At 39.2% G+C, this 14784-nt stretch overlaps 2 protein-coding genes across 2 annotated transcripts in view; both read right to left on the bottom strand.

The window, feature by feature from the left end:
• PLA2R1 (phospholipase A2 receptor 1) overlaps positions 1 to 2399 on the bottom strand; it is a 76187-nt gene extending 73788 nt beyond the window's left edge. Inside the window, exon 1 of the mRNA XM_075180781.1 lies at positions 2200 to 2399. Within this exon, the coding sequence (XP_075036882.1) occupies positions 2200 to 2323 (124 nt within the window). The 5' untranslated portion in view covers positions 2324 to 2399. The remainder of the gene's footprint in view (positions 1 to 2199) is intronic.
• Positions 2400 to 6207: 3808 nt separating this feature from the next.
• Positions 6208 to 14784, bottom strand: part of ITGB6 (integrin subunit beta 6) — a 77373-nt gene continuing 68796 nt past the window's right edge. The window contains exon 15 of the mRNA XM_075180779.1: positions 6208 to 13913. Coding sequence (XP_075036880.1) covers positions 13821 to 13913 — 93 coding nt within the window. The 3' untranslated portion in view covers positions 6208 to 13820. The remainder of the gene's footprint in view (positions 13914 to 14784) is intronic.

The following is a 14784-nucleotide window of genomic DNA, read 5'->3' as shown; positions in this document are numbered from 1 at the left end:
CTGTTTCTGGATGAGCTATGGCACAGTACAATGTCACTGAAGCCTTTGAAGAACACTGCCAGCCCTATAATGTGTCTTTCAGCACTGAAATCTGCCATCTCTCCTGTTTCTGTGTGAGCTATGTCACAGTACAATGTAGCTGGAGACTTTGAAGAACACTGCCACTGCTCCTCTTTCTGTTCTAGATATGAAGCTGCCCAACTGCACTGGAGACTGCCAAGAACCATGCTACCCCTTCTGTGTCTCTCTGTGAAATGGTGCCAGATTTCCGTGGAGGGCGGTATTTATAGAAACCCAAACTAGCGAGATCTGACAATGCGGCAATGACGTTTTGCCTCATTTTCAATTCCGAGGGCGCGCGAAAGTACTGAGCCGGCTCGGCTCGATATTTTGATCAGCTTTTGGGTGGGCTCGGTTTTCCAAAAACCGAATCCGAGCATCTCTAATATTCAATATGTTTTTATATTATACTATATAGAATTAAAAAGCATCTAAAATTAATTTCACACAATAAAAATCCCCCAACCTGCTTGCCGTTCTCTTCTACTTTCCATGCCAGCACCTCTAAATTCCCACTGCAACCACTGATAATGATATGTTTTGCTTTGTCATTATTAATTCAACTAACTAAATAAAACATAAACTGACATGAACCCACGTATGATAAAGTCGGTACACCCTCATTACTGCAATATCAATAAAGAATGTCAGCTGAATCAGGTGTTGCTAATCAAATCCACTTCATTATTTAAGCATCAGGAAGCTCTACTGTCTCCATATAAAAGCAGAACTTTTTGGCAGTTCGGTCTGGAGCATTCAGGGCGGTGTTAACATAATGCTAAGTAGAAAAAAAACATCTGGAGTGTTCTTAGAAAATAAACTGTCTGGAAAGGTTTATAAGGTCATTTCAAGACAATATGAAGTCCATGGGTCTACTGTGAGAAATGTTATTTGTAAGTGGAGAACACTGAAGACCGTTGCCAATCTTCCCAGGACTAGTTGATCCAAAGTTTAGACCGGATGATGCTTCAAGGTATCCTAAAGGGAACCAAAAAACAAAACATCCAGGGTTCTACAATCTTCTGTCATCACCATAAATGTTAATTGATATATTTACTAAACCTTCTAAGGAAAAGTGGAGGTGTTGCCCACAGCAACCAATCAGAATCTAGCTATCATTTTCTAGAATGTACTAGGTAGATGATACCTAGAATCCCATTGGTTGCTATGGGCAACACTTCTACATTTCCTTTGTATAAGCTTTAGTAAATCTACCCCTAAGGCTCATGATTATACAATCAGAAAAAAAAGACTGAACATGTATGATTTTCAGGGAAATGCTAGAAGGAAACCCCTCATGCCCCCCCCCTTCCCCCCCTCCCAAAATGGTAAAAAGTACAGAAGCCACAAAATTATATAAAATCTGCTTAATACCAAACTTTTCAGTTGGGGCATAGAAAAGGTACGATCATAGGTCATCTACTCAATAAAAAACAAAGATTTTTAGATTTTGTATGGGTGTGGAACTTGTACTTACATTGCCAAAGGGGGGGAAGCTGGGGTTGCAGAGGGGTTTTGTCCCACCATGAACTTCTGAATTTGTGAAACTTTTTTCTTAGTATAACTACCAAATGTTCTTTAATATACTGTAGATCGCCTTGGTGCAGGTTTAATACAGATAGACTGATTTGTTTATTTAAAGTAAAGTCTTAAGTGTTCCGTTCCTAAACATTTAATAAATAACCTGTATTGATGATGAACAACTATTCCCTTTACTTTTACCCTGAATTTTGTTTGGTGCGTCCAGTAACAAACATGAGATATAGCAATGTAAATTTATAGAACATACCATAAACAGTGAGGCAGTGACTATAGATTTAAAAATACTACCTGTACAAATACAAAGTAGTATAAACAAGATATAATTAAAAACAGGATCACAATGATTATGATAATTCTCACTAATAGCAACACTAATTAATATGCCACTACTACTAATAATTAAAAAAAGCAACAATAATAACACCTTTGGTACTACAATCACCAATATTGATTTGCTATTCAGTATCCAAAAAAACAATTTATTGTACACTGATGCAGTTTATTTATTAACATAACACACAGTATGATGTTAATAAATAGACATGGGGCTTATGTGACACACATACACGTATATATACTGCTATCTGCTGCACTCACTGATGTACACTGTGGGATCTGCAGAAGTGTAAGGAAGGAGGAATCCATGCAGGAATACTGTCAGAGAGAGGAGAAAGCCAGACTCGCTGCTGATCACTGCGCCATCAATGCCGCCCGGAGTCATAACTGACGCTAACTTGGAAGAGACAGCGCAATACTGTCATACTGGATAATAAAAGCAGTCTGTTCCCTCTCCCAGGACAGTGGGTGGGTGGGATCGGTTTTATGTGGGACGGCTTAGATTTCCAAATCTTTAGCCAAAGGGGGTGCTTAGGATAGGAGGGTGGATTGTGTGATCCTCGTGCTTTAAATAAAGTATTTTCACTCCTCATAACATGACGCAATCTTTCTAGATGCACACACGTCCTAACCAGGTATATAAGGGAAGGTGGTGGGGGACGAATCCCTGACTCCACCCTGTGGACCTGGTGAAATAGTTTGTAACAAATATGATTCATGTACAGTGTAAGTGCAGATGCAGAACTTTTTAAAAGCAAGTGACTGTGGTCAAAGTGACAGCTCCTAAACTAATCTCCCAATGCCATCTATTTGTGATCTGGCACTGGAATCTACTTATAATAAGACATGTACTTTAAGGGTGCCTTGCTCATGTGATACATTATAACATCGTGGGTGGTAACATGTCAGATGTTGGAGAACTGTAATTCCCAGCATATGTCAGCTCAGCCATATGATGATTAATCCTTTAGTATTGTTGGAGGGGGTGAGGGGCATATAAACAGAACTGTGAGGAAGGAGTATATATTAAAACAAAGAATGTTATAATTTCTGGCCAAGTATGCCTGGTGTCCCTGGACAATTTACCTTTCTCCAGTTTCCATGTTTGTACGATGCAATGTAAAATGCACAAAAACGAGTTTTTGCGCCATCTAGCGGCAAAAATTTGAATTCCATCTGCCACAGCTTCAGGCAATGCACGAGGTTTGATCGTAGGACCCAGGTAGCAGCCAACAATACAGTATTTGCCTAATTTATATTTGGGAGGACACAGTTGTGTAGAAAAGTATTACTGAATATGATCTCAATGAGCTCTCCATTTAATGACATTTACATCAATCGGAAGATTTAAAACACAGTAGGAGGGATCCTTCTAGTGGGACAATTTGATATAACTTACTATTTTTGTGTGTTGTTTATATTTTTTTGCCTGTGGATATTTTTGCAATGAAAGCGACACCTCATTAAAGTTCATTTATTTAGCATTTTATCATTATTGTACTTTAATAAATGTGTGTGGCTTTAGAAACACTTTCTATACTAGACAGATCTTGTTGAGCCCTCTCTTCTCTTTGCTAATTGTTTAGGGTTTGCGCTTATGAGCATTGGTTGAAGTACCGCCTCAGTACTTTCGTGCGCCCTTGGAATTGAAAACGAGGCAAAACATCATTGTTATGTCCTCGGATCTCGCAAGCTTTGGATTCTATAAGTACCGCCCTCCACGGCGATCCAGCGCCATTTCACAGAGGGACACAGTAGGGGTAGCACAGTTCTTGGCAGTCTCTAGTGCAGTTGGGCAGCGTCATAGGTAGAAAAGAAAGAGGAGGGGTAGCAGTGTTCTTCAAAGTCTACAGTGACATTCAGGAGAGCTCCACTGCTCCAGTGCTAATTGTCATTGCTGAAATAGAAATAATAGGTCTGGCAGGCCTGGTCTTCTAAATCTGCAGTCACATTGTACTGTGTTATATAGGTTACACACAAAGAGGAGAGCTCCATTGCTCCATTGCTAATTGTCATTGCTGAAATAGAAATAATAGGTCTGGCAGGCCTGGTCTTCTAAATCTGCAGTCACATTGTACTGTGTTATATAGGTTACACACAAAGAGGAGAGCTCCATTGCTCCATTGCTAACTGTCATTGCTGAAATACAAATAATAGGTCTGGCAGGCTTGGTCTTCTAAATCTGCAGTCTTTGTTTGAAAGTGTATGAAAATAATATTGTGACCTATGAGGTGGTCAAAATTGACTGCAAATGATTTGAAATTTGTGTTATTGAGGTTAATAATATTGTAGGGTGAAAAATAAGCAAAAATATGTGATTTTAGAAAAAAAAATAGGGATTTTAGAAAAAATCGGGGTCCAAAACCAGAACACGGGGGTCAGTGAACATCTCTAGTTGTAATATTTGTATGTATAACTTATAGGCTTTAGGATCTAGTCTTCATGTGGCTGCAGCCATTTTGTATACACATTGGGCTTGATACATCAAGGAACGCATTGGCCGATTTTGAGCGTATTGTACACAAAAACTCAGAGGCAGGAAATATGTCTATGGAAGCAGCTTTCTCTGATTTGTCTTTGAATGCAAAGGACAATTACTTCATCAATTGCGAGGAGTGAATGGGGTGTGCAAGGGGCATTTTGCCGTAGTCAATATACAGTAAGACATGCCAAACTCGAGCGTATGCAGCCACGCCTGAATCAAGCTTGGAGCATCTGAGAGTTACTCCTTTGTTTGCCAATATCTCTTGCTGCATCTAAAAGGTTAGTCTAAGTTCTGATCAGTAGTGATGACATTCTCCTATGCATGCTATAACATGTGTTTGCAATCAGAAGCAACTGTAAATTTTTTTAACTTTTCTCACTAATGCCTATATTGTTAACTGGTGACATTAATACAATATTTTTTTTCCCTGTGTGTTCATTTGCACATTTATGACCCACATAGGATAAGTTGAGTACACATAGCGCAAATTGAGTGTGCTCAATCTGTGTAAGTGAAGCACATCCCTGGAAATGTGACATAACGAGATTTGGACGCATCCTCAGATACGCTTCTTATATGAAGATGACACAAACAGCTCTGTGTATCTTTTGATTGGCTGTAGTATTGTGAGCTCTCAAACTTGCGTCAGTCGGTTCAGATTTCTTATTTGTCATTTCCATTTGGGCTACTGAAGAAAAGAAAATTCCTATCTATACTGTAAATGACAGACGTTTGTATTTATTTTATTTTTTTTATAGGAAAATGTGACTTGTACATTTATTAACAACACTATTAAGACGCATCACTATACTATCGTAGGACATAAGTACACACATTTGTACACCCGACATAGAAACATCGCTGTGTTTTTATTTTTATTTTGGGAATGCAGTTAATTTTTGTTTTACTCCAGTCTGTATATTTAATATAAACCGTGTGGAGTTGAAGTAATATGGCATTTCATCATTATAGTAACGCACTATTATAACATTATAGTAACACACTATTATAACATAGGTTACATCTGTTACAGCCAACAAAGTCACAAATTTATGTCTGCGTACATCTGACACTTATGACTTCCTAGGACGTAAGAGGCGGAACGAGGGCATACTAACGTAATTTACAGTAAGGGGTGTTCCAACTTACCGTAGATGCGGCCAATTCAAATGTAAACACAAAAAAATAAACAATATTTTTTTATTTGCAAGTAAATATTTTTATAAATGATTACACCATTAAGAGTTGTTATTTGAATTTCTGCTAAAATAAAAGTTTTGTGCGCTCTTATCTTAACTGTTATTCCGCAGTATCCTACATATTGTTACTTGTGTCTTCGTACTGCAAGTGCTCGTTAGGTAGAGCGTCCTTTGATCCAGATTCAAATTGAAATGTATGTCGAGATACGTTTGGATTTGAATATGGGGCGGAATCACACTCAAGTTCCGTGATCTTTTTAAACATGAATCAGGGTCAATGTGTCAGTATTTGTTTGATAAAAGGCAAAGCTGTAACCCTCCTTAAATAAACTGTGTTTGGACTCCATACTTATTCATACCTCCCAACAGGGACAGGGGGCGTGGTCATGCCACAAAAGGGGCGTGGCTGTGGTGTCCGTGAACACGCCCCCACAGGGCTGCAGCGCTAGGTTGACCATTACATACCTTTATTCCGCCAACATTCGCACCTGCAGGACAAACAAGTCCCCAGGCCCGACAGAGTCCTAAAATCGGGACAATCCCACTCTCTGTGATCATATGTTATGAACAAAAATAACACAATGACACGTTCAAGTCATGTTTATTTAAAATCAATTCTTCAACGGAATACAGAAACAGTACTAGAAAAAAAAATCAATATCTTGACCTCACACAAGGACCAGCCTTTGGTCAAAACATTAAAAAAAATATATAACATAATTAAATTGCAACAGATGTACATAGCAGTGCTCCACTGAGAAATCTATGAATGATAACACAGTAACTTTAGTAGTCAATGTTCGTACAGCAGTGTCAGGTGACAAATCTACACAGACATTAATTGTTCAAACACACCCATTCATAAATTAATTTCACTCCATTTAACATGGATTTGCTGTTTTACCATAAAACTTTAAGTAGAAAACAATCAGCTATTCTGCAATAACAACTATTAACAATCGTTAAACAGAGTTTGACTCAAGTGAGCAGATTTCAAAAGTATTTTTTAGTGAAAAGATAGAACACAATTAATATGTAATTTTAGACTGTGTCAGAATGAGGTACATTTAGGGTACATGACATTGTGCTGTTGTGTAATGTACATTATAACACAAACACCGCTACAGAATATCTTGGCGCTATATAAATAAATTATGATGATCATGTATGCATTTGTTATACATTTAATATGTATTGAGATGCACTTATAAGTGTATTCAATAAGTGTGTTATAAACATGCGTTTGTGACAAGACAGGAAGTACATATCTTGTGCTAGACAAATGCATGTGGAAACGGGATATGTAAATGATTCGTAACTCCCATTGAGATGAATGTAAGTTTTCAAATGCATTGATACAGGCCAGATGCACTGTAAAAGAACAAGAAGCATTCAAAATAACGTGCAAATATGTAGTGTCTACAATGATTTTTTAATTTAAGATCCATTTACCTGCCATTAACTTACATGTTAAGTGCATAATTTAATGCCAGTGGATACGTAGACTAACAATAAATCACATGAGATGTTGACAGGCAGAAATGTTGCAAATCTGTCTCATTGGGAAACAAGTACCTAGTTCTACATTTAAAGCATGTTTGTGCACGTAGTGTAAAACGTTATAACAGTGTTTTTGTCTGGCTGTGATAGCAGAAATTTACAGGGTTTACAAAACATCACAAGACAGTTTGTAAATATGGTGCAAAAGAAAGGCTCTTTTATAAATGTACCCAAGTAAGTGTATAAATAGCACTCATTGCAATCAATATTTACTTTCTTTAGTGTAAATGGCATTTGAGTGATAGAAAGTGGTAAATGTATCAAGCTGCGAGTTTCTGGCTGGTTTGAAAGTGGATTCCCGACCATGGCCTTATCCGTGTGGAGTTTGTATGTTCTCCCTGTGTTTGCGTGGGTTTCCTCCGGGTGCTCCGGTTTCCTCCCAGACTCCAAAAACATACTAGTAGGTTAATTGGCTGCTATCAAAATTGACCCTAGTCCTGTGTGTGTTAAGGAATATAGACTGTAAGCTCTAATGGTGCAGGGACTGATGTTGACCCTATTCTTTCTCGGTATGTGTTAGGGGATTCAGACTGTAAGCTCCAATGGGGCAGGGACTGATGTGAGTGAGTTCTCTGTACAGCGCTGTGGAATTAGTGGCGCTATATAAATAGCTGCTGCTGCTGATGGAGATGTTGCCTATAGCAACCAATCAAATTCTAGTTATCATTTATTTAGAACATTCTACAAAATGAGAGCTAGAATCTGATTGGTTGCTATAGGCAACATCTACAGTTTTCACACCCTCTGGAAACTCGCAGCTTGATACATTTACCCCAAAGTCCTGATTGGTTGCTGGGCTAGTTCATACTAGTACCACCTTCAATGTGACATTTTTTGGAACATTTTTACACATTTTAAATGAGACTTTATCGGGCATATTCAATTGGCCGCGTTACGTCCAAAGTAACGTGGCCTGCGCACTATAACCGTTACTACAGTAATAGTGCGCATAATTACCGTTAGTCCGATAATTTCAACGCTGACTTTTTGCTCGCGACTCCCTGAGTTGTGAGCAGAAATCAGTGTTAAAATTACCGTATTAACAGTACTATGCTTAATGCTGCATTGTGTCGGGGGAAATGAATTCCCCCCTCGAAGGACAGAATTTCGTATTGTGCAATGCAGGTTCATTTTCTTTATCATTAAATTGTAATTCGGGATCTGTAATTCATTTTACCCTACGCAAAAATATGTATTGCAAAGAAAATCTACCTCCTACAGAACAAATTAAGATCTTATAAATCATCTCCAACGTTCCACATTTGTGAACCTTAATGCAATTTTAATAGCCTAATTATATTTCTTAGGAGATGCTGTATTTTATTTTGCATTTATGTTGGTTAGCTGTTGGGAGCCACATGGCAGATATAATGTATTGCTTTGACAATCTTACAATCCATACTATACAATAGTTCATTACTAACTTATAAGAAAGTTGTTTCACACCTTAGGACGACTAACTAATTGTTGTGTATGTGCCCTGCTGCAATTTTGCCAAATGCATTGTTTTATCTGTCTGATTTCCTTATGTTTTTTTTTCACTAAAGACTTTATATCATTAGGCCAGAGATGTCTTATTTTGTTGTGTGTGATTACAACACAGAATTGTAGTGTGGCGTTGTATTGAGAACGCAGAGCAGAGCTCACCTGGTTTGTATCTAGAAGCAATGAAAGGAAATAATTTTGCCTGGATAACGGAAATGCTTTGGTAAAAAATACAGAAAGAATGAATTTAGCAAACGTTGCAGGAACACGTGTAAAAACATTGTACAAAGGTTGTCTATAGGTGACAAACTCTGTTATGTAAAAAATTACTTAATTTTATAAATGCAGTTGTCATGAAATTTGTGATTTTCCACCAAAAAACAAAAAAAAAAAACCGGACAGTCATTAATGCCATACTTGTCTACTTTTGGCTGGCTCCCTCTGGGAGATCACTGAAGAGGGGTGTAGGGGGAGGACGGAAGGGGGTTGGGCTTCGCAAATTGCGTAATTTTGGCCCCGCCCCCAGTGAAGTAATGCCTGTTTTGGGTCTTTTTACACTGGTAAAAATGCAGCGATTCGCAAAGTCCCACCCCTTCCGCCCATATACAACTCCATGCCGGCTCTGATGTGGGAGAAATGCCAGCTCTCCTGGGATTCCGGGAGACCTACCCAGAATTCGGGAGTCTTGGCATGTATGATTAATGCTATAGGACATGTGCACCTCCTTTATTCTAGTGGAATGAATGTTAAGATAAACACCCACTTGTGCCTGGGGAAGAGTGCAGCAGGTGGAAGTTAGGTTCAGACATAGAGTAGTTGGTCTCTCCTGGCAAACGGGAAGCCATGATTAACCAGGGAGCTGTGATGGGCAAGTTGGCCCTAGGGCCACATGTGGCCCTTTGAGCCTTCACCTTTTGCCCCCAGTTCTTTTCTGGTTTATTGTCATATGTGTTTGTTGTAGCTTGTGACACATATTTAAAATGCCTGATATGTTATTACAGGCATGTCTCTCTTTCGCTGATTAAATGTATTGTTGTAACTTATTATTGAGATTAATGTGCAGATCTTTTGAAGGTCGCCCATGCGGCCCCTGAATTGTATCAGGTTGGGCAGACCTACTAGACCACTATTGGCTAACCTGTGACACTCCAGGTGTTGTGAAACTACAAGTCCCAGCATACCCTTCCAGCAATAAGCTGCTATATATTGGCAAAGCATGCTGGGACTTGTAGTTTCACAACACCTGGAGTGACACAGGTTAGCCAACACTGTACTAGACGTTTCAGTTACACCCTGTCTGTTTGCTGAGTGGAAGCAGCTTTTTAAATCTTTGGAGTTTGTGAGCAGTGACTGTGCTGTGGCTGATGATCCAGTTACCATATACCTACATAAGATATCTACACGTCTGTTTCTGACCTCTTGAAGCTGACTGGAGCTCATTTCCAAGAACCTCTGATACAGATAAACTGTTTATTTATATCTTTTTGGTATGTTGCCACCTATCACTTGCTACTGATTGTCACGGATACATCTGAAACATTGTTTCCTGCTTTCTTCTGTCTGTGTTTCGGCATATGATCAGGAATTATGAACATTGGTTTATACTGCTTATACCAGCCTGACATGATGAACACTTTGTATTTATATTTCTATATACAGTAATACTGACTGTCTGGACGTTCTGTACCAGTTAGCACTACTAGATTTGGCGCCATCATCCCTCTTTCTATAGTAATAATACTGTACTAGACGTACCTGCTAGTCATGGGGTTCTATTACGTAACCTGATTATTAGGTGTAAGTAATTGAAATGAGAACATTTTAGTTGTGCTGGAAATGCCCTTTAAACCACTCTGTGACCAGTGACAGCAGCAGAGGCATCTGCAGGGTGTAGCGAAGCAAAAATAAAATAATACATTTAAACTGCCTTTGATTTTACATGATTTCTGTTTAAGTAGTAAGTTAGTGTTTTATAGAGTACTGGAAATGTTAAAGTGCCAGAATACCGCACTTTCTATTTTCTCTTTCATATAAGTATGGGCACTTATTTACGGAAAAGGAAATCGTAGCAATAACTTAAATAAAAGTGCTTTGATCGGGGATTTCGGGGACAAAGTCAGTTTTTGCCATTGGGAATTTTAAAATGAGAATTCTAATTTTCCTAGAATAGACCATTTATGTGTCTGGATTAACTTTTTTTTTCGCTATAGAAATCCAAAGGTGGACTAGGGGTGGTAGCAGTTCTAGAGAAAACTATGTTCACTCAGCTGTTTCATGTGTTAGTATTAAAAGGGAGCTCCAGGAGTGTCTGAAAGGACTGTGCAAAATTATTATTACTAACTTGTATATTATATAAAGTGTATAAGAAGAATGGAATTCTTCCACTCCATCTATTATGCTCTGTCTGTCTACTGACAAGAGTTTGACGCTACTTCCTAATGACAGTATGCAAATAAGCAACTTCTATTTAGGATATGTTACTACTGGGAAATATCATACCACATAGATGGCAGTCCCCAGAAGTGGCTTATTGACAACAATAATTGATATGACCGTTATATTTTCTCCGTCCCTATCTGCCAACGGGTGTTGGTATGATCAAGAAAAGTGCTTTGTTTAACGGAAACTATATAGTAAATTTAGCACTGAAAGTATAAAGTTTGCAATACTGGGGGAAAAAAATGACTAAATACCTGTTTAATAAACGTACTGCAACACGGAACTTACTATAGCTTTGTTTGTTGCAGATTCTAGATCAGTGTTTGGAGAACTTATCAAGTAAATGAAAAGTTAAATGAAATGTGAGCTGGTAATGTGATAATTACTGGGCTCGGTAGTGTTAATCTTCGCAGCAGTGAGATGATACATAAGGTAACTTAGGAGTCTTTCTATCAAGGTAAATATGGAGAAAAGAGCAGCAAATGCCCACTCGTATCTCCATATATTGTGCGGCCATCCGTCTGGGGGTCTGGGTAAAGGAGGAGTGACAGTTGGCGGTATGCACGCATAGTAATGATATCATACTTACCAACTTTAGAAAGTTGGTTTCCACGAGCCTGCCGGGGAGGTGGGCGTGATGGGGGGCGGGGCTCCAAAATGTGCGTCATTTTGGACCTGCCCCAGTGAAGTAATGACAGCGGGGCCAAACACCGTGATTCACCGGGATACGCGGCATTTGGGACCTAATTCTGCCCACTTCACTAGGAAGTGGGCAGATCCAGGAGATTGCCACACTCTCCCAGGAGTCCGTGAGACTCTCGCAACATGCGGAAGTCTCCCGGACATTCCGGGAGAGTTGGCAAGTATGAATGATATTAGTCAATACCATGCGGCCTCCTTCCACCCTGCACTGATATCCTCCATCACCTGCCGGAGGTAAGATTGGTTCCGTTGTGGAGCAGAGGTGCATTATATATAATATATTAATATTACATATGGAGCTGCTTTGTGCCAAAATCAATGCACTGAGACCCTATGTTTAGTCTTATGCTCAGTTCTATGGGGTCTACTACACAGGGCCTGGAAGCTTAGGGGACCCATTACGTCACCCTCGTTGCCCTGGCCTTGGGTCCATCAGCCATCTCTTCTAAGAGCTCTACAGCAGCAGACGGCTTGCAACCCCTCTAACATGTTAAATAAGCTAATTATATATCACTTCATGTCATGTAAATGCAGTATCCCTGAAGGGACTTATCCTGAATAGGAGAACTTTATTGGCAACACATCGGCCATTATTTAAATGTCTCCTCCAGCCCTGTCTGCCAGGCTTAGTAGTGTTATTCTACGCATCGAATGTATGAGATGAGTATTATAGTGACTCCGCCTTAACCAAACTCTACATCTATCGTTCTTAGGTGGTCATCTACCCACCTGCTTCGGTGGATTTCAGACCATCGTAGATAAGTAGAATTAGGTGATGGTGGAGTTACCTTTCAATACAATTCTGATAAATACAAAGAGCAATACTATAATAACATATTATTGATAGTCTTAAATGATAAATATTCTAGTGGTGCTCTGTTAATGTGTTTAGAATCATTTTTTTTTAAACTTATTTCTTGAGTTACTTTGTATAGCTCTGATATTTCCTATAAAAACAAAGTACTCTTAAAAATGATACATATCATCAATATAGATTATTAGGTGGAATTAATAAACTGAATTAGTAAGGACAGAGATGATCCGGCCTTACAAAAACTGTATATTATATTATTTATCAGCATAACAAGACAATCGTTATTGATTTTAACTGGAAAATTACTATTAGCCTTGTTCCATAGATCACTGTCCTACTGAGTTATTATTAAACAGACTGGATGTATGAGCTGTGTTTAGAGGTGCAGTTTACACAAGGGATGTTGTTGCTATTTCGTCTTCAGTTGGGTCTGTTGATGTTTATGTTGATACAGGTTGTACTAGCTCTGTAACTCTCTAATTAGCTGTCTCTTGGCCTAGACATGTTTTAATGCTCTGATTGGCTACAGGTTGGTCTGGCTCTAAACATAATTCCGAATTACTCAGGTTCGTGCTCACACTTTTGGTGCATATTTTAATGCAGGCTTCATAAGTCACCCTTATTTCTAGCTAGTATAAGCATCAGGAACACAAAGGGTTAACATCAATTTGAATAAAATTGTGCACTGTTATAGCCCATAAACCAGGCTGAAATTTGGCAAGAAGCAGGGAAATGACAGATAATTCTGACATAAATATTTGGGACAGATAATCTCTTTATCCTGCCTTGTTACCTATGAACTTCCCTCAAACTGCAAAGCACAGCGCCATGTTCAAGGCCTTCATTTGATTGTATGTTTTAATGATTTGTGGCTGTGTGTTCTGTTGCAGCCACTGTAGAAGCAGCAGAACTATCTTCTCAAGCACTTAATTAATCATGGCTAAGTTGACCTATGTTTGGACTTTGCCAGGAATACTAGTGCAACATTGTGTTTTGATTTTAGTAACTGTTTGTTTTTCGGCAATCCCTCTAGCACGAGTGCAGCCCCCACCTAGACGTGATTAGGAAAACTGTTATTTCATTAAAGGTTTTAGCACTAGAACTACTGGTTTCACGGCTGTCTAATAGGCCTCGAAAAATGCACAGTATATGGTGAGGATCCTCCTACACATTAACCTTCGTAAGTAACATGAAGTGGTCACACTGCGCCGTCTCTTCTCTTTTCTTGTCGCTTGTAGGTAACGTTTTTAAATGTAGTGGTGGAGCCTTTGTACAGTGGGTTTGTTCCCCCCTGAAAGAAAAAAAAGGAAGGTTTATAATAACATGGATTATTTATTGGAATTAGGACAGTGTCACACCCAGTACATATAGCGATAGTTGCAGGTTAGATGGTTCAACTGGTTCATGAGTTTGAGATCCTCCCTCAACAGCATTGAAGATGTGTGTGGCTATGGACAGCTGGAGATCAGTGGAGGGCTCATCAGGGTGGAGCTCAGCAGAGAGCTCGATGTGAAGCTGAATTAGTGTTGTGCTGGAAGGAGGAGGAAGAAGTTGCAGGACCAAACTTAAGACCAGTTGGAGTCGGATAGGCTGTCTGTCCCAAGAGAGGCGGATTCCCGCCAGACAGGAGTTCAGGAGAGTCCTGTACTATGGGGAGAACCAAATCTGCTACAGTGGCCAGTTAGAGACAGGTTGGGACCATGAAAAGTGACCACAGTGATTGGATGAGGAAGGAGTTTCAGCAGTACAAGCACTATTTATTTTTATGTTACGCCACTATAGCTAAAGTGATAAGCATCTTAACCACCCATGTGTGTGTTTATTGTACACATCCCCCCAATCTTTGGCTTTGTCAAATTGGGGATATGCCTATGACTAAATGGGGCACTGCTAAGTGAAACATGGGCATGGAGCGCATGAACTGGCTGGGGAGAACGGGTACACAGGTATTGGATCTGTTATCTGGAATGCTTGGCACTCAAGGTTTTCCGGATTAGGTATTTTCACATAATTTGGAGCTCCGTGTTTAAAATATACTAAAGTACATTAAAAAAAAATACCCGTCCTTCCCCACATTGCCTTCACAGTGACTGTAAGAGGTACCACTCGATAATCATGTCTGTCACTGAGTTACAGAAATAATCCCCATTTTTTAATCTCTG

This window comes from Mixophyes fleayi, chromosome 7, assembly GCF_038048845.1.
Source record: "Mixophyes fleayi isolate aMixFle1 chromosome 7, aMixFle1.hap1, whole genome shotgun sequence".
Taxonomy (NCBI): Eukaryota; Metazoa; Chordata; class Amphibia; order Anura; family Limnodynastidae; genus Mixophyes; species Mixophyes fleayi.
Note: the sequence above shows the minus strand (reverse complement) of the source record. Positions and strands in the feature narration are given on the sequence as shown.